The sequence below is a fragment of the Diplotaxodon limnothrissa genome, linkage group LG1 (genome assembly GCF_057381915.1).
Source record: "Diplotaxodon limnothrissa isolate DT_005_m linkage group LG1, D_limnothrissa_male_GT1.1, whole genome shotgun sequence".
Lineage (NCBI taxonomy): Eukaryota > Metazoa > Chordata > Actinopteri > Cichliformes > Cichlidae > Diplotaxodon > Diplotaxodon limnothrissa.
The window spans coordinates 20,032,735-20,059,823 of NC_140596.1; the positions used below are offsets into that span (position 1 = coordinate 20,032,735).

At 38.5% G+C, this 27,089-nt stretch overlaps 1 protein-coding gene across 2 annotated transcripts; it reads right to left on the reverse strand.

Annotated features, from left to right (window-relative positions):
• Positions 1 to 547: 547 nt before the first annotated feature.
• Positions 548 to 10,364, reverse strand: hnf4b (hepatic nuclear factor 4, beta). 2 transcript variants are annotated; one of them, XM_085376870.1, is made up of 10 exons: positions 9,970 to 10,364; positions 7,643 to 7,814; positions 7,220 to 7,314; positions 5,508 to 5,614; positions 4,264 to 4,419; positions 4,072 to 4,159; positions 3,818 to 3,970; positions 2,455 to 2,712; positions 2,173 to 2,274; positions 548 to 1,930 (listed from the first exon to the last, which is right to left on the reverse strand). In XM_085376870.1, the coding sequence occupies exons 1-10, from the start codon at positions 10,073 to 10,075 to the stop codon at positions 1,887 to 1,889; spliced, it is 1,281 nt and encodes a 426-aa protein (XP_085232996.1). In that variant the 5' UTR covers positions 10,076 to 10,364; the 3' UTR covers positions 548 to 1,886. The 2 variants fall into 2 exon arrangements, with proteins under 2 accessions (XP_085232996.1, XP_085233028.1); XM_085376902.1 differs by having other exon boundaries at positions 549 to 1,930; positions 2,173 to 2,256.
• Positions 10,365 to 27,089: the final 16,725 nt, after the last annotated feature.

Below are 27,089 nucleotides of genomic sequence, written 5' to 3' on the forward strand. Positions count from 1 at the left end.
GAACCCTTCAAAGATGAACGCTGTGACAGAGTCTGTTTGGGAAACTCAAGTTTATTTAGCCTATATTCAGTGAAGCAGTCCTGCTGGCACCGTATATTATTAAAAGTACCTGAGTCTGACTTAAGAGTTGTGTTGCTGCACAGAAAGCTTTTCAGAAAAAATGCCCATTTGAAGATTTTTCCACTCGTCTTTTTGTTTCCAAATATCCTCCCATACATGATAAAACTGTTTCTCAATTCTCCCACACGTGCTGATTGGTGAATGTAGGTCAACACAGATAAATTTGAAACCTCAGATTTTGTAATCACTTCATGTTGTTTACATTTATTCTTTTTTTTAACTTCAGGAAAAGTTTGTGGAAAGTTGCTGGACAATCATTTTGTTTGTTGTTTTTTTCAGGGCAATAGAGAAAGAGTCAACTACACTATCTATTGATTCAGCCATCAAAAAAGGTCTTTCTTTAGACAGAACGTTTTTGTTTTTTTTTCACAAAAAAACCCTTTCTTTAACTTTCCTTTAATTTTCTGTGCTCTACCATTAAAATAAACAAGCAGGAAAATGTATTTATTTAAGTTAGAAAAGTTAGAAAAAGGACTTTTTTTTAAATCGTAAATTTACAGTTCTTTTAGTGTATTTATTCTTTTTCTTCTGCGTCAAACATGTGGTTGGGGCATACTTTCTGTGCCAAACACTGTTCTGCATTTGCTGTAAAGGAAATAGAAACTTCCAGAAAATTTCCAGGGTCTTTGCTGAAGAAGCAATTCTTTTTCTCGAATTACACCAAACCACATTAAAGTTACATATTGTTTTATATACTTCTTCCAAAACTGATGATTCTTAGTTAAGAATAGGCTAATATGTCACCGACCTGATGTTGTCTTAAAAGACAACATCTAAGTATTTAGTTTTATAGGAAAGCACATGTGGTAGATATTCAGGACAATGGACCTAACAGTCAATACTATGTTTAGATTATACATACTGCTGTGAGTATTGCTGTCCATGCCTCCATGGTAGAGGAGAGGATGGATTTCTTTGTGGGGATGAAGGTAACAAAACAATGAGGGTAGCAAGAAAGAAGAAACGGGTTGCAGACCATAATTTTGCCACTGAGTTTTACTGCTGAGCCTCTAAGCTTCAGTGCTGTTGAGCCCTCATTACTCATCACATCAAACCTTTCTAATAACAACCTTCACTGCTCATCTAAGTGAATTCTTTCAGGAACAGGTACAACAGGTATCTGGTTGATGGTGATAACTGTTTTTATTTAAAATATTCTTTTTTTTCCCTTTAGGCAATATTCTGTTACGTTTGCGCTCCTTGCAGTGATTTGACAGTGGGGATTACACTCCTTTAATTATTTCCGCTGCAAATTGTTGACACCATTAGTCAAGGCTTTCATTTGGGATAAAACAATAGCCCCACAGCTCCAACTAATATGTTCAAGCACTGGCTTTTTGTGCCCTCTGCTGACAGATGATGGATTTTGCATTTCAGCTTTCTACGTATTATGCTATAATTTGTTAGCAATTAGTTAACCATACTTACTGTAGTGTGTGCCTTAGCTTTCTTTTGCACTCATCATTACAAAGTGTTGCATGTCATTATTCCAATTTTTCACGAGTTCCTGTATAAAATATAAACTTTATATTTTTTGTTGTTTCTCAGATAACAATAACATTATTTTCTCAGTAGTCATTCATAATTGCATGTGTGTAGCTTATGTATGTATGCAGCTGAGTGTGAGTATTAGTATGTTTGCTGGTTCGAACTTGTAAAATTTCCCGGTTTCTTCAGTTAAGTTGTTTTTCAAGGGGTTTCTTGGTGTGGACAGGTGCCTTCGGTATGTTGTGGGCACGCTGGCAGACTTTCCATGTCTGTACACCTCAGTGCCAGTCTATGTGGGCAGCAAGGAAGCCACTTGTAGGAGCTGTGTGAGATACAAAAATTTAATGGCACACGAGGATTCAGTGCATATCAGTTATTTTCCGTTTCAGCTTCAGGTGTTACCCATTAAATGCTGATTTAAATACGCTTCTTTTTCTGATGTCGTAAAACCGCTAAAAGTAGGAAGATCTGCTACGTCGTTACTAAAAAGCTATAGCTTCCAAATCAAAGTTTCTCAAATAAGCTGTTACATTAGCAGTGATGGTTTGATCAGTCAATACTCACCCATTGAAGCATGACAGATCACAGATGGGAAGGTTGCAGGTGAAGCATTCAGGTCATTCTGCTGGTCTTGAGTAGGGTCATTTCCTGCAGGCACAGGACAAACTGAAGCACACAGTAAGAGTGACAGAAAATAAACACTGAAAATACAAAATTGCAAAGTTAGTGTAAATATATACTGCTGCGTATTGGAAATGACTCAGCTTCAAGTTTGATGTCAGTTGAAGCTCACTTTAGACTTCTTGTACATTTCCTTTAACTAAACACAGCAGCAGATTGTTGTACCTGTACAGACTCCTTGTCCCGTTTCAGTTCCCTCCCCTAGTAACATTTCCTGCAGCAGGCTGTCCATTTTGGCCTCGCCAAGCAGCTGTGCTAAGTGAAGAGTCTCAACCATCTGCCAGGCCACACTCTGCAGGGGAGGCAGGATCAGCAGGAGTTCCCCAAACCTTCCTCGCTGCTCACATGTTGCTTCTTCTAAGAGAAGATGGGCCTGGAAACGGAGATGTCGAACCACCTGAGGACTCTTCAGTCCCGAACAGTCTGCATTACATAAGGTAAGAAAGTCTTATGTAAATATAATATTGTATAAGGGAACCACTTAAATAAATGCACTTTGGTCAAATTTAATCTAAGCATGGGTAACCATAAGTTTAAAATGTAAATGAAAGAAGAAAAGAAACAATAAGACAATGATAAAAATAATATCAACAATCCTCACAGAATGAAATGCACTGAATAAGAACTGACCAACTGATCATCATGAAGACAAACCAGAATCCTGTTAGAACAATGTTTTGTAGATAGATTATGTGAAATATGATTTTTTAGTCTAAATAAGAACTATTCTGTTTGAAGCATGAAAAAACAGACATTGTTGATTAGGCCTGCCTTTCAGTGTCTGGGCCAGCACAGCTCTCCTTAATTAATGCAGCAATGAATTCTGAGTTATGCAATCACTATTTTACAGAAGATATCTATCTGTGGACTGAATCTACACGCACAGTAGGTGGTGCAGAAAGACAACAAACGTCAGGATGGTGTTCAAGTGCTGAAACCCAATAGAAGTTGAAGCTAGTTGGACTTGTGTGAGAGTCTGTTGACGTTTTACGGTAATAATTATCCAGAAATATAGCAAATTCACAAACTTTTTCTCCAGTTGAATGTTATCTATTTGACAGGTGTGATTACTTATACAAGGCTAATTTTGTATAATTAGGGGAAAGGCGTGATGGGAGTGTTTCAAGTGCAAATGAAAAAATAGGGCTGAATGAACTATATGTGGATAATTGAAATCAAACCTAGAATATGACTGATTATATTCATCTCTGTCTTGGACAGAGATGAATATGTTTGCCAGTTCAGACCGTTTGGACCTCCGGTCTATCCCTACCACAACAGGTAAATGGGGAATGAAGTTAAGCAGGCAGCCTCTCTGCCTGACTGCCAAGAATGCCACCACATCCTGATATTAGAAAATCTCTCTGAAACGTACTGAACTCAGACCGCTCAGACTAAACTATAGCTGAAATTGGCAAGAACAATAAACCAAGAGAGAACATAAAAAAATCAGCCTTTTTTCAGTGCAATAGAAAAGGGCAAACAGAAATCAACCTCATTCACCTTCTCACATGCTGACTGAACTAACCTGGGGCAAAGAAGACAATCGTCCGGAGGCAAGCAAACTCTTTGTCTGTGATGACCAGCTCTCTGAGAGGTTTGACCAGCTCCTCTTGAATTCTGAATGCCACTCTGGATATCTCTACTTCTGCACCTCTCGGTGGAATCACAAAGTCATTACCTAGTCAATTAAGAAAAAGATAGTCATTCACGTCCAAGAAGTTTAAGTGTGAAGTTCAGGCTACAATGCACAAAATACTACAGAGAACACATCTGTCCTACCAAGAAGAATGACATTATTGTAAGGCAGTGAGCGTCTTGCTACCCCTAAGATAAGATGTTCTGCAGAGTGGGTTCGTAGAAGGGTTACCTGCAAGCACACATACACGGGTTTCACATAATATAAAGAGTCAAACTTGGCATGGACAGATATATCTTAGCTGTTTAGTATAAAAGGTTCATTCCTCTTTGTACCCTGTCATCTATTGGAAGGCTACAAAACTCTGGGATGTGTTTAGCCCATTCCACCAGCAGGAGGAGTTGCTGCTTCATGGACTCGAACACCTCTCCCACACCTGCTGTCTTCTTGGTGGTGATGTCATGGCTCCTAGGAGAGAGAAATGCTGGGAACTGAAAGAAACAAAGTATAATCTGAATTCACAGTAAACAGGTACCATGGATGTAAACCTTAGTGTATGTGCGCGATTAAGGAGATAAACCACAAACATTCTTTTTTTTTAAATGGATCAGTTGGACCACATAACAATCCATTTCAGAATTCCTGCATTGCTGTAATTAGTGTACCAACCGTCTCTCTATGCTGCAGTAAACCCTGATAACAAACACTTGCAGTCTTACATGGTGTCCTACTGAGTTTCTTATTATACTATGTAAAAGCAGACAATGCCAAGTCCTATTTTCTTACATGTACAACAAGAGAAATCACTCTAAGAGACACTGTCTGACGTGACATTGTGCTACTTAAAACTTGCTTGAAGACTGCCTGATAACAAATGCTAAAGCACACCAACTCTTATGCTTTGTAACATCACATTACTTCTTCATATTAGCCATTGTGTCAACACAGTTTGTTACATAGCACTTAACAAATTACAGGTATAAGAAGTGTTATCGACTACACCCTTTTTTGCACACTTCATCCAATTTGGATATTAGTCTCCATTTAAAGTGTAACAATTATAACAGACTTTTAAAAAATGAATTTAGATAACTGCTGTTTTAAAAACAGCACATCGGCTCAAATATCATGCAAATGCACATGAGTGGGCCGCCTGTGGCTCAAGTGTTAGTGGCTGCCCTCTAATCATGAGATGCACCCAAACGGTCCTTCAAATAAATGCTTTCTGTAACTGCTGTAAGGTTAAAAGACGGCTCATAAGTGCAGGGCAGTTAAGAAGAATCACTTTGTTCAGTAGCTGTGTGCTCTAACATCTTTTTGCGGTCTTGCATTTATTTGACTTCAGATTAATCTTTAATACTTAAGGATCAAAACTATTTTCCTTTTCTGTTAAATTCAGTTAACTTTTTGGCTTACTGCGAACCAAAATGAATTCATTAAAATCATGTAACCTTAGAATTTTTCATCTCTTAGCTTTATTTAAATCATTTCTAAAATGATTTAAAAAAAGTGGTATACACATTAAAAAAGGATTAATTTCTGCCAAAGAACATAACATCTAAGACCAGTAGTGTGTTACCTGCTGAACAGTGGTCTCTGCCTGCAGCAGCACACTGATGGACAAAGTGCCCACTGTCTGCTCCTTGGCTCTCTGACTGTTGATGCAGTCTCTCTCATTCTGAACAGCTGGACATTAAAGAGAGGAAAGAACCATCAGGCAAGCTTCTTGGCATCTCCGCACATTAGTCCTGCACTTGACTGTTTTTTTTACTCGCCTCCTCAGCAAATACATCCCGAAAGAAATGCCCTACTCTTCATCTCAACAGAGTCCCTCTATCCCCCGTGACACTGAAGCTGCTGTTTATGGCTATATTAGCCACGCCAAATGCTGCATACTCGGGAAATGTGGCACAAATTGGATAAAAATAAAATTCTCCGGGAGCCTCTTTAAGTTTCCTTCTGTTTGCATATTTAAGTGTCTCTATTCCAGGATTTAAAGGAGTATCGAGTGAGTAAATGTTACATTCCTTAATATGAAATAACTGAGAGGATGATGAAATGTGATATGAATGGGTGCACAATTATGTTTCATATAATGCTGGCAACATCCTACTCAAGGTTTATCACTGGTAAGTATAAAGTTGCAGAAGAGGAAGTATGGGGAACCAATAAGAAGTATGTAGTACATCTAAATGTAAACCTGGTGACGTTAATATTTTAATCCAGCCGTGTAGACTTTCTTCGGTTTGATGTGCTTTAATGTGACATTTTGTTTTTGACAGCTTCTTACATTTGCTACTGACAGTAACAGTTGATGTGGAGGCTTGGGCGCTCGCTGATTAAGATTATATTTTGAAGGGAAGATGTCATCACATGTTGTTGACCCATCCGCAAGTGTCATTAGAAACACGGCAATCTGGATGGCCTCAGACTAATTCTAAAATGGCTCTACAAAGTCAGACAACACAACCAAGTGTCAGAGTAATCAGTCATCAGAGGTGTCCTCTCAGCAACCAATCTGGAGCACATTAATCAAACTAAAGGAGGAAAAGGAGCAGCAGCAGCACCAGCAGGGTCCCTCTGTACTTCACTGACATGGTGCTGCATGACAATGTCACAAATGAGCCTTCTGTGGAACATAAATTAAGTTTAGTTTTGGAGTAAACAGTTACACGGCTTACTTGGAGGTCGAGTACAAAATAACACGATACTGGAGACTTGTTCAATATTTTTACTCATCTGTTCCCACAACAGCTGTACTTGAAAGTGTTATTAGAACATGTTATGCAAATCAGGCAAATTAATGAAATACACGTTTAAAAGCACACCGCTGGCCGTGACTTCAAAGGGTTGTGAGCAACTGCTGTCCAGAAAAATGGAGAGCAAATATTTGGCCGTGCTCAGCTGTGTTAATTATTCATGTGAAACGAGGCTCCTTTGATTGCATCGCTTTCTCCTTGCTTCTCAGTAGGAGTCGATAAAAGATAAAGCCAACGATAGACACGGTCCACGTAAACACACCTGGAAATTGACACTGACACGTTCACTGTTTCTCAAGAAAGATTTTTTTTTCCGCTTTCTTTGATGAAGTGATATTGATTGTTTTATTTTTCACTGAAGTAGACAGGTTTAAATGTAAAAGTACAGAGCAAAATGTGAGGTCCTGGATATTCTCAATAAGGTACAGCTGAACCTTTTTAGGTAGGTTGTTATAGCTAAGTGCATTTTTTTTTTCAAATTAAAGACTAAAAGAAAGTTTTATTACACAAAAAAGAAAATCTTAACTCTAACCTTCCTTTCTCATTCCGGCCTTGAAACACTTTCGTAGTCTGCAATAGCGGCACTGGTTCCTCTTGTCTTTGTCCACAATGCATTGCCTATCGAACCTGAAACGAATGCGTCGTATTGCATAAGAACTTCATCTCAAGCACAAACAGTTCAGTCTTGAACTGTTTCAGAGAATTTACGCCGCTAACGTTGCACTGAATGGTTAATCTGCAGGTTTAAAGTGAGCAGCAGAGGTCAAGTAAGGCTCCATTATTCATTTTTTTAAAATTTGCTAGTTATGTACTTTCTGAATATAAATGTTATAGCTCAAAGTATGTTAAACCATTGAACCAAAGACTTCATTTTAATATTTTGGTGATTTGTTTTAGGTATAGAAAAATTGTTATGCTTTGTACAGCAATCAGCTGGCCCTATGATAGTACTCACCTACAGCTGTAAGTGTGGTTGTTGCGAATGCTCCTCCTGAAGAAGCCCTTGCAGCCATCGCAACTGGGTGCACCGTAATGTTTACCTGTGGCTCTGTCTGCACATATGAAGCATTGCGTCTTTGCGCCATCGGCCCCTGACAGGGATGAGGAGGATGCTGACACTACTGAACCTATGGGACAGCAGAAAATATTCAGATAATATGCCTGCGAGGAAAGGTTTGACTAGCCGTCCACTGTAAGAAAGTGGGATTCTCTATGAACCTTTTTAGCTGGTCACAAACGAATAAGTAAATATCTCTGAGCTGCTTCTAAACAACACAAACAGAAAGATGGCCATACTCCAAAGAACCTCCACTTTGATAGGAACAAACTTGTGATGTGATACAGAGGATCTTTTATGATCTTGTTTTCAGTGGTGGGTTACAACTAAAATGTTTTCACCTGAATCTAAATGTTCCAGCTTAAAGCATGTTAAACCACTTATTACTGCATTACATTATTGTTGCATGTAAATCTGTGAATGAAAGCTACATTCAAAAAATGATGTTACCTAAACTAAACACCGATCAAGTGAGTTACCGATAGAGATGTTTTACTTGGAAAGAAAGAAAACACAATTTTGCCTTGACCTTTCTTCCCCCCCCATTACATTAGAGTGAAAACTACACTGAAAACCACCTTGTGTCTACCACACTGTTATGTTGCATTTCACCTCCATGTCTGTCCAGACCTTACCTTTGACCTCTTGGAGATAAATTGTGCAAGAGTCAGGATTGCAGAATGTACCTTTAAGGCATTTTTTGAGAAGCAGTGTTATAAGTTGGAGAGGCTTTTCCTGTCTCTGAGCTTCTGTTTCCATTTGCGTTTTAACTCAAATTGTGACTGAGGGCAGGCTACATGTGATAAAACAGTCACCATCCAACTGGCTGGTGTAAGGTGAGTAAGTGTGTAATAAACAAGAAGCAGTCTGGAAAACAAGCATTAGTGTGGTTGTGCGTTTCTGGCTATCATCTTATGTTACAAATATCACCATTTCATTATCTTTTCATATTAGACATGTATGTGATATTTTTGTCACAATTAGCTAACCAAGTCTTGAATTCTGCCAAAAAGTATTTTATGAGGTCACGTAGAATATTTTGACCAACTCCGATCAGCTCATCCTTGATTCATTTTAGGATTGTAGCTTCTGATTACCATCTATTTAAGTTGTAACTGTACTCTGCTTTCTAATTATGTTACACTTCCATCTAACCCATTAACAGAAACACGTAATGAATCATATTTCACCTCCGTGAAAATAATACCTTTGTACACAGAGATGAATTTGCAGAAAGGTGCTGATTATGCACTTTTGAACCCCTCAGAATCATCTTCGCACTGCTTCATAGCTGGAACAGTGTGAGGATAATAAAAGCAGGGTTATAGGTAATGATATCAGCTGTATATGAATGGCATGGACCCCTAAGGAACACTGTACCCATGAGTAAAAGGTAATTCCCCATTTAATTAAAGCAGTTTAGAAGCCAGTTAAGAACCAAAGTCCACTACTCTCCTCTGGCTAATTTTACACTGGGCACTCAGCCTCCCACCGTGTTGCTCTAAACTGCATCTTACCCCTCTTGTTGCAGGACTGTCTCGCTTTAAAAGCACTGACCATCAAATATGCCATCTTGGTGTAATATTCCTGCACTAATGCACATATTTTACATGCCCCCAGCTATAATGTCTGTAAATTGCACACTTAGTTTAGGCAGATGAAGCAGCTAGGGATTTTCAATTTAACAAGGAAATGCTTTCTGTGGCCAAAGATCAGCTAGATTGAATTAAGAGATTAGAATACATTTGCCTCGCAGTTATCTGGATTTAAAGAGCAGCCTAGTAGTGAAGCTTCTTCATTTAAATTGGCAAGGAAAGGGGCTGATTCAGCTCAACAGAGTCCTAATTAGAATGACAATAGATCAGAATGTAAACTGATGTAGACCTATGGAAAAAGTAATCTGCAACTATTTTGATAATTTATGCCTTATACATAAACATTTTTATGCAACAATGCCCGATATGGACTATGGACTTGGACCTTGGACCCTGTGAAACTGTGGCATTTCACACTTGGACGTAATTTCAAGTATTAAAATAAGGTTAGCTGGACTAATTAATCAAAAACAAAAACAAAAACTAGATCCCCAAAGTGATGCATTTTCAAAGCAGATCTCTTTTTAATATTCAGTTATGCAGTTTCAGTATCTTTTGGTGTGACAGTGGACAACACTCTGAAGATCGTTACTTGTAATCAAGAGCAATTTAGGTGAAAGCTCATCATACCTGTTTTATTTGCTCGTAGAGGAACCAGCATCATGTTGTTTAACAGTTTAGTCTCTGTGCTGCCATGAGTGCACTCCAGTTTAAGGATAGTCCCAGTAAGCTTCATGGTCTCTGGACTCTGTGAAGGGTTTCTGAGATATGCAAAGCTCCAGCAGTGTCAATTTTAACTTCCAGGTCATGCATTCGGCTTAGTTCTCATCCCTCACAAGTTTCCCGTGTGTGGCTCCAATTCTTTTCGTTCCCACTATTGTTTGAAAGCTTTTGTCTTTGTGCTCTTGAGCCACTCTACAGGTATTAATCTTCTTTAAAATGTCACTTGTAACATTCTTGTGGTGTGCTGAAAAGCTTGCACCATGACGGTCCTCTCAAGTAACCTGTCATTGACTCAAATTGGGTCGTTGTCCGTTTGCTTTTTTTCTTATCTGTATCTGCAAAGCATATCGAGGGGAAAGTTCAGAGACAAACTTGGCTCACTGTGACGAGCACAAATAGATAAGACCAGTGTTAGTTAGATGTTAAAAATATAAATGTCTTGCTCTTTTTCTTCTTTTTATTATTTATTTATCTAGCTTTATTAGGAAGATAAATGTGATCAAATAAAGACAAAGAAATCCAAAGACTACATGCTGGGATGTCTTTCATTGATTTTAGGAAAGGTATTCTCTTAGCTTGGACAATCAATATGCCACTGAAGAGTGATGTAGCATAAACAAACAGAATGGGAGACTGTTGAGAAGAGTACGGGCCATGCCTGATTAACCTTTTGTTTTAATTTTTGAGGTAAGTAATACAAGACGGTGCCACATTGCAGGGGGCACAAGTGACATTTATTTACGGAGGATCGCTGTTTTTGTCTCCCTTCTACTGATAGAAGGTATTTTATTTGCTTGATAGAGACAGACATCCCTCTTTTGTTCACCTTTTCACATAAGCAGACTATTGTATATTTGGTCTTATTGATCAGTGCTGAAATCCTCAGGTTATCTGTACAAAAGTGCAAAATCCGAGGTTGTCTCTTCATTCACTGCGGTTGCTTCAGAAAATGCCATTACAGCTCAGGGAAAAAAAACAAAACGCAAAAAGCAAACCGTAGCTTGATGTATACTTCATGTATGCTTGATGTATACTTGCTACTTTTAAAAGCAAGATAACTGACCTGTTTGAAAAAAAAAACTGATGTTGATTTTGGCTCTTTTTGTTGCTTCTGAAAATATAGCTCCGATTAAAAATCAGAGATGCTCTGTTTGTTGTAAGATTCAAAAGGATGGAAGTATACCTGTGGTGTAAGACTTTAGGATAGACATTCACAGTCTAAACTCTGTATGATCTGAGATACAAAGAGAGCACATATACCACGATGTGTGATTTTAGACTTCAGGTATTCAAGTCAGGGTGTGTTAAGGGACAGAATTCTAAAAATGTGAAAGACAGGGAGAAAGGTGAGCATCGTCACACAATTTTTTACAAATTATAACAAATTATATGTCAGACCACATATGAGCTTCCCCAGTACCGATATCCATCATACTTTGGTGTAATGGGATTTCCTGGGTGAGTAGCACTCCCTCCTTCAATGTCATGCTAGGCCGTGGGTCAGACCTCCCCTGGCAGTGGCACACACTCAAGCTTTGCTTAGGTGATTGATTGATCATAAAACCCCCAAAGCCATAAGTGGACTACAGAATGGGTTTCTATGGCTTGTGGGTTTCTAACATAGAAGGGTTAAAAATGAGTTGTGAATATTGATTGTCTACCCTTTCCATCACTGATAAGCAGGATAGTGAAAATTATGTGCAAAATATGTGCAAAATACTTTTGATCAGCTCTTGGTCATTAAATGTTTAATAAATTAAATTTTTTTAATTTTCTTCCTCCTATCTGTGTAGGCCATGTTATTCCCCTAAGATTGGAAAGTTTGTCACTCAGAAGAAAAGACGGTTTTTCTAAGCCCACTAGGGGGAGACAGAGTACACTACATCTGGCCAGAGCTTTGCTTTGCAGGAGCCAAAGCTTGGAAAAGGACAAGATCAAAATGTTTGTTGCACATCTACTCAAGATTTACTTTCTTTGATCCTAAACACCAACAAGCGTCATCATGCACACGACTAACATTCCAGCTGTAACATCAGCTGGTGCATTACAATATAAGACTATTTGACCAGTTATACAAAGTAGAAAAGAAAGACGATTTATACACTTCAATCATTACCACAGTTTTGATGCTTCAGTTACAGAAGACAACCTAAATTTATTCTATGGTGTCTCAGCTCTTATTGATATAAACACTACAGAAAACCCTGGCAGAAAACTTGCAGAAAGCTCTAACTATAAAACTTTAATATGAAGTAGATACAGGAAGGCTAAGACCTTGTTAAGGATTACTATTTCTATTATATTGACACAACAATCTAAAATAACATTAGATTTTTATACAGCTTTATGTTTTGCAAAATTAAATAAATATATCAAAGCTTGCAATGTGTTTTGGGGTTTCATAACAGAAAACAGATTTAAAGACAGAAGCAAGCCTATAAGGACTTGGACAGGCATAAACTCAGAGCAATCTCAATTGTCCAGCCTTTTTTCAGGCTCTATGTCCTGACCCTGGCCCATCTCATCTCTGGGCTACTACCAACTCCAAGTTCGAACCTAATTCATTTCAATAATTTATACATTTCCAGAATTACAGCAAAAATAAAATAAAGAAGTGCTGTACAACACCACGCAGGGAAACCTTTAATAAAAACATAAAATATTCTACAAATAGATGCTCTTTAGATAAGAGCATCTCTCCGTGGAGCATTACTCGGGTCCAAACAAGGTCTGACACATTTGTCTCAGTGAATTTGATTAATAAAGCTAGATCTCCAATCTCAACATGAATACCAATTCAATAATAAGCCCTCAGCCTTTGGAGTTTCATTCAAAACTAGAGGAAAGTAAAACAAAGCAGCAAAAATTGGTCATAAAAACATGGTAAGCCCATGATTTAGTGGGGCGATAAAGAGTGGAAAGGTGGTCATTCATCATGGAGGCTAGCTCACCAGGAGAGAGCCTGTCAGAGACACCACTAGGTCTGGGAGGCATTTTGAGAGAGAAAGAGCCTCCGGTTGGCCCTTCAACCTGTTTGTTTCAATGTCTTTTCCAGACAGACACATACAGACTTTACACGGGTGACGAGCGCTTTGTCTTTGCAGCTCCATTGTCACAGTATTCCTGAGGGATGGGTGTTGTTAGCTGAAAAGGAGGGTGAAACTTTAGAAGGCTTACAGCTGCAGGACCCTTTGATGGGAACAGGAAAAGCTTTATTGGACTTTTTATTGTAACAATGTCAGGGGTTATGATGTTTCAGTGAATTGCAAAAGGCTCTGAATAAAGCTTGTGCCATGAGACCCTTATGGCCAATTGAATAACACAAGTTAAAAATAAGTAATTTTTAACATAACTTTTAGTTTTAAGGTTAAAAACCTACCCAAAATAGCCATCTATTTATGAAACACAGACGTTGTTTGACATGGAAACTTAAAGTGGTGTCCAATGCAATAGATGCATATAAAACGTTTCATGAAACTGTGGTAAGTTGTTCATATTCTTGTTAGCTGAAGCGATTTGGCTAATAAGTTTGTTTATAGTTAAATTATAATTTGTTGTACATTTTTGCCCTGATGAGTAAAGTAACTTGTTTTTTGTGTACTTGTTTCTTGTAAAGAATAAGTCTTGTTTCAGGAGAATCGTCACTTCCGGCTGTCGCCTGTAGTTTTTTGCTCGGAAAGGAATGAAAAAAGTGGACGGAGAAGGTTTTCAGTCATTAAGATGCCAGAACGATGTCCTCAAAACACAAGTACGTTGTCCTAATGTTAAAGAGACTACGGAAATGTTAAGAGTTGGGCTTTAAGTCAGGGAAAAGGATGCTAAAAGTCAGCTATGACAGTATGCCCGTTACTGGAGTGTGAAAACCACCGACCTACTAAATCATTGTTAACCATTAAATGTCTGCAAAAGCCAGAAAAATGGTACACCTTAGCCAACACTGAAGTATTTAAGTTAAAAACAAGTAGAATTTAAGATTAAAGCGCTTAAGATAGCTAGATAGTCGCAGGGCTGCAACTGTTAATGTTACACATAACTAGCTTCCAACTTCCGGTAGTTTGTCTAAATTATCTCCATAACTGACACTGTATTGTTTTCTCTTACCCTGACCCTACAGTATCACCTAGCATTCAAAGTAGGGTTAGAAAATAAAGCTAACATATAAAGTGCAGCAGTATCCCATGTTTGTTTTGAAAAAGCAAATCGGCACCATTTACATGATGACTACCTAGCCATGTAAATAATATTTTGTGAGTAAAAATATGTAAAAAGGGTCAGTAATTATATTTATTTATTTTTTGTAATCATACTTCATAGGCATTAATTAATGAAGGCACTGTGTCCTGCTTCATATGTGGCCTAGCAGTAATGCTAAATGCTTCATGAAACTTTGAGCATGAAGCTGCATATCGAGACATCTTTAGTTCATTGTTTTAGTGAATTTGTGTCATAGAAAAAAACAGTAATCACTAAATAGGACTGTAACTGTGCAACACCATTAACTGATTTATAGCTGTTGATAGGTAAAAACTAAGTAGCCTGCCACCCCTGCTTAAAAAAGAAAGAAAGAATTAAATAAATCACAAAACACATTATACACCAGTCAGACACAGCATTAAAACTAATATTGTATAGGTCCATCTTCTGCTGGCACAACAGCCTTGCTCCCCGTAGGCTTACTAGCCACATAGTTCAGGGGGACTCTTCCAGACCTCTGAACAAAGTGTTGTATCAGCCACCAATGCATTAGCAGTAGATCCTTTATCAGGTCCTTTTAGGTAGTGAGGTGGGGCTTCATGGATCAGACTTGTTTTTCCTGCACATCCTATAGATGTTTTATTGGGCTGAAATTTGGGGGATTTGGAGTCTAAGTCAACAACTTTTACTCTTTGTCATGTTTCTCAACCCATTCCTGAACTATTTTGCAGTGTGTCAGTGTCCATTACCCTGCTGAAAGAGGCCAGCGCCATCAGGGAATACCTCTGCCATGAACAGGAGTGCAACAGTGTTTATGTGGTTGGTATGTATCAAAGTGCATGTATTTGTAGCAGAGCACATCACACTGACTCGCTTCATTCCAGCAGTGCGTCCAACTTCCATATGTAATGATCAAACCACGTGACAAAAAAAAGGCCACCATCCTCCGCTGCTGGTCTAATTCTGACACTGTTTCCCCCTTTGTAGACCTTCTGGACCATGATTAGGCTCAAGACGGGATCAGACCCGTTTGATCCGCTCTGTATTCTGTATCGATCATACCAGCATGAAGATTTTCGCTGAGTACAGTAGCTCTCCTGTGGGAGTGGGACACACATGTGTGTGAAGTGCACAAACACCCAAATGTTACTCTTACTAATGACTGATATAATAACGGTCTCATTCCAAAGCCATGTGCATTAACATGGTGGTGGTGCATCCACAAAGTTGGCCATATAATATGTTATAGGTGGAAATTTGGCAGGTGCACAGATTTCAAAGCCATTCAAAACAATTTTGATTCTGACCTTTATGAATAAAATTGACTTGACTTATTCTCTACTGTTGGCTTATGAAAGCCAGTTGAAGCTGCTCAGACGGGTCTTTCTTGGTGTCTTCATCAGAACAATATTTACAGTTTACAACTTTTTCAAGTAAATAAATTACATCAATATTAAATATTTGTTTAAGCAGCCATTCTTTTGGAAATCATTTTAATGCCCCCACTGTCTAAAGTACATGAACTCTCCATCCATCCATCCATTTTCTGCTGCTTGTCTGGGTCTGGGTTGTGGGGCAGCCATCTAAACAAAGAAGCTGAGACCTCCTTCTCCCCAGCCACTTCCTCCAGCTTAACCAGTGAGGCACTGAGGGATATAATATCTCCAGCCTTTCCTGGGTCTGCTCCCTGCTTCCTTCCAGGTAGAATATGTCTGGAACGTCTCATTCATTTTGCATCCTACTGAGATGCCCAAACCACCTCGACTGGTTCAGTTTGATGTGGAGTTCTGCTCTTGAGTCCCTCCCAAAAGCCCAAACTCCTCATCCTGTCTGTAAGAGAGAGTCCAGACACCCTTCGGAGGAAGCTCATTTCTGCTGTATCTGCAGTTACATTTTTTCAGTTACTAACCACAGCTCATAGCCATAGATGAGGGCAGGAATGTCGATGCTTCAGCAGCAGCTTGAGTGAGAGCAGCTATGTGTTCTTTTCATGCTTCTGATGCGAGTTCAGCCGACAGTAACCAGTTAGCATAATCGGTAGAACATCCCAAGCACCAGCAGATAACTTCTTGTAAAACAAGAATACAGATGTAGCTACATCGCACATCTGAGTTGTATCTATCCTTTTAAACTAACCTTGGCAAGAAGTCAGATGGCTATATATCCTAAAGTGTTTTAAAAATCTCCATCTCGGGGAATAGTCATGGCACTCAACCACTTTTCAAAACTTTTGCTTTCAAGTCAACCCCTTTTAATTTTTTTGTGAGTGTTATAGAATCAAATTAGCACTTTATGCACACTTTATGCACATGAATCACAACCATGGCACGATTATTACCGGCTTATGTTTCGTTTTTAGAGCTGCTAGCAGCAGTGAAGTGAGTTTTGACATCAAAGCCAAGTGTTTCAGTCTGCTAGCTCTTAAATCAGTGTTGTTATAGTGAATGCGTCCTTATGTGATATTCTTCAAAGGTCATGATGTCACTATGACCTTGAGATTTTGAAAGTCTTGAAGTGCTGTTGATTAAGTAACGTAAGATGTGGGTTGAACAGACTACTGTTAACAGGAGTTCAAGAATGGCTTAAGTGGAGAGCCTCTTTTCTTGTCAGAATTAATAAAGCAAGTCTTTGTGTGTATTCCTTTAGAGCCACTTTTCTGTGCCACCCATCTGTTTTAAGGTCCTTCCTTGTTTTGTTAAAAGAAAATCCAGAATTTTAAAAAAGTGTTAGTGCTCAGTGTATCAGGTTTAAGAACAGTTTGAAGCAGTGCCTCTACGTTTTTGCCATTTCTAAAGCGTCAGTGGAGAAAATGCCATTTATTTACTTGACTTTACTTAACTTTGGAGATTTTTTCTGAAAATAGTCTTTCTTTGTTTTAAGATCTGAGAACTGCAAGAATAATAAAAACATAAAGAGTGCTGTGAAAAATGTTTAAAAACCTCCCCTTTTTCCAAGCTCCTCTGTGAGCCAGCATTTTAATTAAAAGCACTTGTTCCTAAACCTGTGCTTAATATTTCCCATTAGTCACATTTGAGGGATTACAGACGGCACCAATGCAAATCAAAGATTAGATGGAAAATGCAGATGTGTGAACAGTGCGGCTCATTTTATAGCTATCATAGCTCTTTAGTCATTTCAAAAAAAAAATTAACTGGCAGTGACAAGGTTCCCTTTTCACTTACAAATAAAGATGACAATCTTCTGAAAGAGAAATGTCTGGAAGAGATTTCTTGGTTGGTCAGCAGGGGAGGTCCTCAAGGAAGCCATGAGATTTCACTGAAAACATATCCTTTTCAATCATATTATAAGCACTATGCAATAAATCCTCAAAGGATTTTATATTAACTTCATTAGAATGGAAGATGACATGATCTTCTTTTGTGACTATGGCTCTTTTTTTTCCACAGAGACATTTTCATTTCTTTACTGTGGACATGTCACAGTGGAAAAATCATAGATGTAAAAAAAAAAGCAATTTACTGCAGCAACAGAACAAAGCCATTGTTATTATTATCAGAAACACCCAGGTTTTTGTTATTGTGATGAGTCAAAGTATCTGCTGGGAAAAAGACTCATTATGTTGAATCTAAATGTACCTAATTACATGACACTGCATATAAAGGGTTATTTTGATTGGACAGTAAAAAAGTGTGGTGAGCAGCGCTTTGATTATCCATCTGGTTGGTGTGCAACTTTCCCATGGATCACAAACGCTGTAACATTTGCCCTGCACGTTTTGTATTCTTTAGCTTGTCTTTATGCATTGTAAATCGTTTGTGACCGCTGATACAAGGTTAGCACCCCTGTCAATCAACCCTTGCTTAGCGTCTTCATCAGATTGTGCAGAAATGTCTCAGGACAGAAAAAAAGTGCAAGACTGGATAGCCTCTGCCCTCTTCTTCATTTCCTGCTGCCCTCTGCTCAAATATCATATCCACACGTGGATATGGGTTAGTGTTTTTGAAAAGCATACTTTAATTAGGTGCCGCTTGTGCCTTGGGTTTATATATATATGTAAAAATGTGCTCTGTGTTTGATCTGTTAGAGAAATGTAGCTTTTAATCCTGCCTCCTACAGTGGTGTATCAGCAGTGTGTTTCAGCATTTAAAATGCACTGATGACTATTATTCAGAGCAGATAACCCCCTTTTTTTTGCTTGGGTTCTTTTTGAGAGACTAGGGAAGAAGTGACGGATGGACAGATGCACTGCATGTCTAGAGGAAGGGAAAGCAATGATCAGCAAGGAGTTTGGCCGATGCCCAATGCGACTATTAAGAATTGTCACCGATAACAACAAACACTGCATGAATTATATCGTTGCACTGGCATTTACAATCACATCTTTGCTTTTGCCCTTTCTTTCTGTTTGTGAATTAGCACCCTGTCAGCTCTCCAGCACATTTCCAGAGTGGGAAGAGTAAGGGAAGGGAGAGAGAAAAGGAGAAATGACTGTGCAAGCATTTTAAAAACAGGTATAAAAGTGATTTTTTTTTCCTTTTTTGCTGTTCGAGGTTTTTGGCATATTTATGGAGTGTTACTGTAGAAGCGGCCCATTTAAGGCTATTTGCAGAAAGCGCACATTGTTCACATCAAGCTCAGAAAAGCTGAAGGCACAGCCATGTGATCGTGACCTCGCCGCTGAGAGCCAAATTGCACGAGGCAGATGGGATTCAACATTTGTGAGAGCTCTCTACAATTAATAAAAGAATCACGTTAGGAAAATAAATTTAAAAATGTAGGAGCGTTATTTCTCTTAAAGCTTTGTGTTAAGGAGCCTAAGGCGTGCGCGCGCACACACACACATACACACACACAATTCTGAACTGGAGAGGCATGCTATCATGCCATTGCTTAATCTGTCAAAACATCCACCTCAGTAAGACGGAAGAGAGAGAGAATAGATGTTAAAAAGTTGTGTGTGTACGAATGATCAAATATTTTACTCTTATCCCTGCTGGGCTCCCTAACGATTTTTAGGGATGATTGTGAATGTGTAATAGTGCCTTCATCATCGTATTATCTTGAATCACATTACCTTCAGTACACAGTGTTCAATAGCATTTCTCTTTTTCTTCCTGAAAGATAAAACACTCCACCACAAGCGTTTTATTGTGAAAACAATACTGAGGAACCAACATTTGACGTACCTTCTGGGAAAAACACTTGTTTTTCTTTTTATATTTAAAGGTATAATTAAAAAGAAAAGCTTCATACAAAAATAAAACAAACATAGTTACCCATTGATTCCAAAGTGATATCTTCTGTGCAGTATCTGTGGGATTGTTACAATGGAAAGCTAGAGGCCTGTATTGTCCTGACTTCAGAAATGTAACCACTGACTCTTGGGGCTGAGTCAGACGAAAATGTGGTGTGCTTTTACTCTGCTCAGCCAAATGTGAAATAAATAAAAAGAAAGGAAAATGGCTGCTCTCTTGGCTGTACCCTTGGTCCCTTGCTCTTTGTTAAAACCATATCTCTGCTGCTCCATTGCCCCCAGCTACATTAAATCCCATTAAATTCACCTTCATTAAAGCAGTCCTCTCTACTCCTTGCAGCAGCCCTGGTGCGGGCCTCTCAAGGACAGAGCAGTAATGAGGGTGGACTGGATTTAACCTTGAAGAGTACAGGTTTTCATTTCCAAATCAATAACTTATGGTTCAAAACTGCCACTAGATCCAGGCTATAATTTTCTAGCATTAATTGTGTGGATTATGTTTCTTCAGCAGCGAGAAGGTATTTAGCTTTAAGCTGCAGTGTAGAGATTGCATTTATCATTACTTTCCCCCCCTTTTTTTTAACAGTAGGAACTGACAGCTTGCACATTTTCTATATCACTGAGTTCGTGTGCATATACACTTTGGTGCACAGATGGGATGACTTAAGGAGTTTGTATTTCAAAGAGTCTGTATGAGTGTTAGTAATTAGACTCTTGGTATTTTTTTTGTTTTGTTTTTTTACAGTAAGACCAAGCAGAGGGCAGAAGGCTGGAATTTTTCTCCTGCCTCAATCCGGGATTGCAGTTAATGTGTCATCATTCGCTGGAAAGAGGTCGAAGTATAAGAAATCTCCTTTACAGCCATGTAAGACAAGTTTTGACAGTCACCTGCTGTCAGAAGAAGCAGGAAAGTGTGAATTATGGATGAAAAAATTAACAGTTAGATGATAGGCAGGCAGCAGGGATATGGAGAAAAAAAACGTCTGACCTACTGTAAAAGAATTGAAATTGTTTCAGCCCCTGTCATTCTCTGCGTTTTAGTGGGGCATTCTCTGTAGTGGAGTTTCCTGTCATTGTCATACGACTGTATGGAAAGCATTAACTTGTCCTGCGGTGATAATTTCTGCCCGACATGTTCTTAATATGAAATATCAGATCTTTTCATAAAATAGGGAGGGCTGAGGCTGTGGTGATCACTGGAGCTTAATTTTTTAATCAACTTCTCTTTTAAATGAAGCTTTATTAAATTACAAACTCAAACAGTGGGAGTAGGACACCGGCTGAGATGGACCAGTGTTAAAAAAAAAAGATAATGTGTGATAATTAAATAATGTTAATAAAAACCCTTTGCTATCATAGACTGAGAAGAATGAGAAGGGGACAATACCCGGTAGCTATTTCATGGTTCTCTTTTCTTTCGTTCGTTCTCATTATGGTCTCAGGAAATTTACCATGTAAAATTATGAAAAGAAGAAAGGGATGCAATGTCTGTGAGATATTGACAGATGGCAAATGGAGACACAATTGCATTCATTTTTTCTTGCGCTTATATTCCAGCTGTATACACAGAAATTAAAGGTACTCATTGTTGCTGCTCAGCCAAAGAAAATGGGATTTGACTGCATTTTGTTTGAGCTTTGACAGCTTAAAGGTCAGAAAAGTCAAAATACGCTGCATTTTGGTATCACAAAATGAGTAAAACACCAATTATCTTGAATAATTTTGCAATGTAAAATTGTGTTTTTTGTGGATCAGTTCACACCATGTAGCGTTAACTGATGACACCCTAGTCCTGACCCTTGCTGTCACCCTAACTGCTTAAAAAAATAACCTGAAAATGAGTTGACATGACACGAGAACCAGAAGAATTACAAAGACAAATGAAAAAAAGAAAGTATGAATATGAGAAAATATGGCCATTTTTTGTTCCAAGATGACATAACACTTCATGTAGCGTGATATATTTCATGTTTAAAATGTTTTGTGATTGGCACAAACACCGTCTGTCACTATGCACAGGTACATCTTCATCTGCAGACTTCGGTATCAGAGAGAAATTCTTTGCTAAGCTTGGTGGGGCATCATTACTCCATTTTGATAATAGGATTACTAAAAAAATACACTTCTTCAAAGAGACAACAGTACCATTGTGAGGATCCTGAATGCTGACATCAAATGTACTAGCATTAAGTAACATTTGATGTTGGAATCTAGTTATAAATATTTTGAGGAATGCCAAGAATATGGTTTTTTAGTTGTATTAAATGAGTTAATGAGACAGTTGATGAGACACATATTCAAGTAAAGTCAGCAGAAGAGGTAGTCAACAAACCTACTAAATGTACTTCCTCATTAAAGTTTTATTTCCTGTTGAGCAAATTGAAAATGTTAATGGGGTTTTATCATATTGAAGTAGAATTGATTATATCGTCTAGTAATATCTACTGGACAGCAGCGATGAAACACAGAGCTACAGTTCCTTTAGTGGCCACTTGAGGCAGGCTCTGTAAACTTAATCTACAAAGACTTCCATGTTAAAATGCACAACTGTACAGCATTAAAAAGCATGTTTATAGCATGCTACACAACAGTCTTACCCTATATGGTTAGTTTCCTCCTAAATGATGATTCTGCTGGGCGTCATTCTTTTTTTATCCATCCAGGTAAAGTTAGAGCAGTGGCCACTCTTATGTATGACACGGGTAGCTGTACTTTCTTGGTGTCTGCTAGGCCTCACAGGAAGTAATTGGACTCACTGAACTAGACCTTTCCACTGTGTTTGTGCTGTTGATGCATTTTGGAGCATTTTTAATGGATCGCCAGACAAATAATAGTTTTCTGGGCAGCACGGCCTTTGTAAGTAGTTTGTTTTTCAGTTTTGGTGAGTGAAATTCTAGTATTTTCTTTTAGTCCATTTAGTCTTTTACTTATCAGTGATAATTAGGTATATGTGTCTGTGCCTCGGCCTATTAGTGTGGCTTGCTAATCAACTTTGCTGCCATTATCTGATAACTAGCACTCCGGCCTTTTGTACAAATGTGGTATCTTCTCTTTCCATAAAAACAACACAGCAGTAGGTTTCAAAGTAAATCTTTGACGTCACTCTATGTCCGTCTTTTCTAGAATTTGAGGCAGCAATTCATAATGTGAGCTGTTTGCTCCACATCATAATGCTCCTCTTTTCACTTTTTTTAATGGGAAAATTATACTTGAAGATTGAACCGGCTCTTGAGGAAGCCCACGGCCCCAGTGGGTGTCGATCAGACCAGTCAGTGAAGAAAAGATGTGCATTGTTTTCAGCTGGTAACACTAATTTAAAGAATCTGGTTACTGCAGATTTCTTTTTCTTCCAATTCTCCCCAGCCAGCATAAAGAACTTATATATGCTGCAACTTTAAACTCTCTTCTGCTGCATCTTCTTTTCTGCCTCCCCTCACACATTGTTAACTGATTATTTTAGTCTTTAAACACCATGAACTTAAGGGTTCGGGATCAAGAAAATAGTGTTTGGGGCTAAAAAAACAAACAAAAACAGGCCAGATCAGCAAGGTTGTTATTGAAAATGAACAGTTACTGTTTGTGGATCTAATTAAAGAACTGATTTGTTCTTAATGTGTGGATAATTGCTGGGGTCACACTTGTCTTCTTTTGCAAAATATGAGATAGCTGCTTCCTCTTTGTTTGACAGCTTTTGTCTCATGCTTCCTGATAAGTAGGATTTACTATATCCTGCTCTGTGAAGTTGTGTGTTTTAGTCTCTACACAAAATGTCTTTGGCCTGCTTGCTTTGTTTGACTATTGGCTTTAACATTTTGCACAGCTGTCGCTGACATTTTGGAGGGCCTTATGATTATTTATAGTCTCTTAACAGGTCCCACATTGTGCTGTGGGTTATTTCTATAATATATTGTCTCAGTTACAGTTCTGTGTTTTTACTTAGTCTCAGAGTCGCAGAAATTGAACTGATGAGGAGTTTGTGGGAGAAATACATTTTCTCTCCTGTTTAAATATTCTTTTAAAGTGGTTTATTTTTTGGTAAAATTCCTAAAGGTAGAGTTTACTTCTATTCTTTTGAATTCTCGTTTTTCAGCCGCATATAAGTTATTATATGTGCTGTTTTGTTGGTAGGTTTGGTGGCTTTAGTAATGCTTGAGATTTTGTTTCTCCAGCCTTAACACTGGGTATCACTTGTGGGACAAGACAGGTATAGGAATACTGTAGGTGGGTGTAGCATGGTATGCTGAGCCCAAACCTGGAATTTTCACTGTCACAAAGTAAGTGTTTTTTAACTAAAGTAAAGACGCTTTAGCCATGAACTCTCTAGTAGTAGCCAGGCCTTCTTTCCTAATCGGCCCAAAAAAACCCCTAAAATCCCAATCAGATGGTATCAAATGTTCTTTTTTTATTCTAGTCTTTTTCCATTGGGGTGTGTGCACACTGCCATTCTCATAGAGCGCACTGGATTAACAAAATGTGAACATCTCTGAAAAAAACAGAAGCTTTGGACGTTTTCTTAGGGGTAAAACATCAGCAGTGATCTTAGAGAAACAAGTATTGCAGCCGTCATCAATATGGGGGAGTTATAAGTCCATTTCCAAACAATTTGAAGTCCATCATTCTACAGTGAAAAAGATTATTCACAAGTGGAAAACATTCAAGACAGCTGCCAGTCTTCCCATCAGTAACCGTCCCAGCAAATTTATCCCAAGGTCAGACCATGCTGTGCTCAGAGAAACTGCATAAAACCCAAGAGCTACATCTCAAGAGTCCACAGTCCTTAAATATTAAATATTAAATTTAATGTGAAACATTAAAGTTCATGACAGCACAGTTAGAAGAACTGTGATCAAGTAGGGCTTGTTTGGAAGGGCTAGTAGAAAATCTCTTCTACCCAAACAGAACATGGCAGCACAGCTTAGGTTTGAAAAGTTGTGTTTGGAACAGCGTGCTTTGAAGAGACAAGACAAAATGGGCCATAAAGCACATCTCCACATTTGTCAAAAACCAGACACAGCATATTGGCACTAACACCTGATATCACCTGTCAACCACAGCGGTGGAGGCGTGATGATCTGGGCTGGTTTTGCAGCCACGTGACCTGGGCATCATGTAGTCACTATACCAAAGTATTCTAGAGTCAAATATGAGGCCATCTAAAGGTTGGGTCATGCCAGAGGACAATGTTTCCAAGCACAGCAGCAGATCTACAACACAACGGCTAAAAAGAAAAGAATCAAGGTGTTGCAATGGCCAAGACAAAGTCTAGAAATACTGTTGTGAGACCTAAACGTGGCTGCGCATAAACGAATGCCCACAAACCTCAGTGAATTGAAGCAAAGTTATAACGAAGAGTGGGCCAGAATTCCTCCACATTGATACGAGAGACTAATAAAGACATACAGAAAACGCTTACTTCAACGTCTTTACTACGAAGGTAATAAAGGTAGCTTCTGTATCATGGGGTGTCCTTAGTGTTTCACGCTCTGCTTTTTACACTTTTTAGAACATGGTCAGTACTAGATGATTTTTTTTGTCATATTCTGATACATAAAAACTCAGAACTGATAGAAAATATGCTTTATTTTCCACGTTTTTGCATCTCCGCACTGATTTAAAGACTGACAAGAAAAATCCTACAATTTGCATGTTTTTAGTTCAAATGTTTACATAAAAAAGGTGTCTTACACAGAGACATCTACTTTGATGCAAACAAAAACATCTTCGGTACTGCACATGTGTGATCATCAGCGCGTCTCTAAACTGAACCCGAAACATTTGTCTAGTTTTTTTTTTGTCGTCATGAAAGTGTCATGTTGTACAGTCCTCAAGCAGTTTTCTGTCGGCCCCCAGTTTTGACTCAGTTAAGTCAAAGTTGGCAAGTCACCAGGAAACCTTATACTTTTTCATGCCCATAAAGAAAATAAAAACAGGTTTGGTGGACATAGAGCAACCGGTTCACTCATTCTTTGGAAGCATGACATCTAACGTCAGTCTCAAAATCTTTGGATGGACTTCAAAGCTGAAAATATGGGAAATCTTATTTCAGCACCTAATATTGTGCTTATAGTCACCACAGAGCGTGTAGTTGGACTAATTCAGTTAGCCCAAACCTCTTCCAGCCAAGGCTCTTGAAGTTTTACACTTGTACGCAGTATGTTGTGAAATTGGAAACACTTTTATGTCAGTCTGTCTATCAAACTTTATAATGCTCTGATTTCTAACCCACTGGCAGTGTCTTTTAATTAGATTATACCGGAGGAATAACCAGAGTTCAAAATGCCAATTTATGTCCCAGACTGTGTAAAATTTGTTGTTACACTGCCGCCAAACAGAGCAGGTAAGAGCTGACAAGGTCCTCAGGCAAGGAGCAGCTGACTGTTCCTTAAGAGTTTCTCTCTCTCTTTCTCTCTTTTTACTTCCCTCTTCCCTTTTTGCAGTCAGACATTAGAGGCATGGGGGATAAATAAACATGTTATTCAAGAGCCCGACAATCAAAGTAAAATACAGACATTTTTGTGCAGATGATGCCTCCAGGGTAGTGTTTTCTATAGAGAACGTTGATGTTGGCAAGCAGTGAAAGCATGTCTAGTGCACTGCTGCATATTGAAAGTAACAGCGTGTGAGTTCACTGAGACATTAATGCTGATTTGTGACTTAGCAAGAGGTCATCCAAGAGTCTACGGCGAGGTAGAAAAAAATATTTTTTAACAGATCTGCGTTAATTGTGATTGTAAAAAAGTTCAAAGTTCATATGAAAATACTAAAACACTTTATTTTAGATGCAGTGTGTTATACATTTATACCTTATAATGGAAATACTAAGCCTGTGCTTCAAAAATATAGCCATGGAAGCAGCAAAGTCAGCATCTGTAAGTAATTAGAGCTGGCCCAGAAATGGCCTGGGATTCAAAGTAAACATGGATGGTTTCCACAATCAACAACATTTACAAATGCAGAAGAAGGAAGCTACTGAATTTGTGAAGAATGTGCACTGGGAATGGAAAGCATAGAAGCATGAAGCCAGCAGATGTTGAAAATTAAATACATGTGGCATGTGGCTAACAGGACTGTGAGCTTACTCTTCTGATGGTGGAGCTCAGAGTTCCTGAGGGCTAGAGGACAGCTGCTCTGTGTTAATACTTACAGGTTTACATCCAGCCAGCCATAGCTAACATTTTTTGAGTCCATTGCTGTTAGGAGAGGCGGACTTTGTGCATATATATATGTATATATATATACATATACACCCTGCTACTGTTGTTAGTAGTCATACATAAATCAGGTTTAATTCCCTAGAATTGGTCAGGAGTCTGATTTGATTGACTTTAATGGTTGGATAATACCAAACTCTTATAGACTTAAAGTCACAGAGAGCTCTGATTCTTTTGGGCAGTGCTTCACTGTAGAAAGACCAACTGGTGCTACTTTAGATTGCTGAATTATATATAATTGAAAAAAAGAATTTGATACTTGTTGGTGTCCTGAGTTAGGCGGTACTACGAGGGAAATAATGAGGTAGACACATTCTTTGAAGTGTAAAGCATTATATTGCATATTTGTGGCTTACATACAAAGGAGGATCTTTATTGTGTGTTCTATGGAGATGTTTAAAGACTAA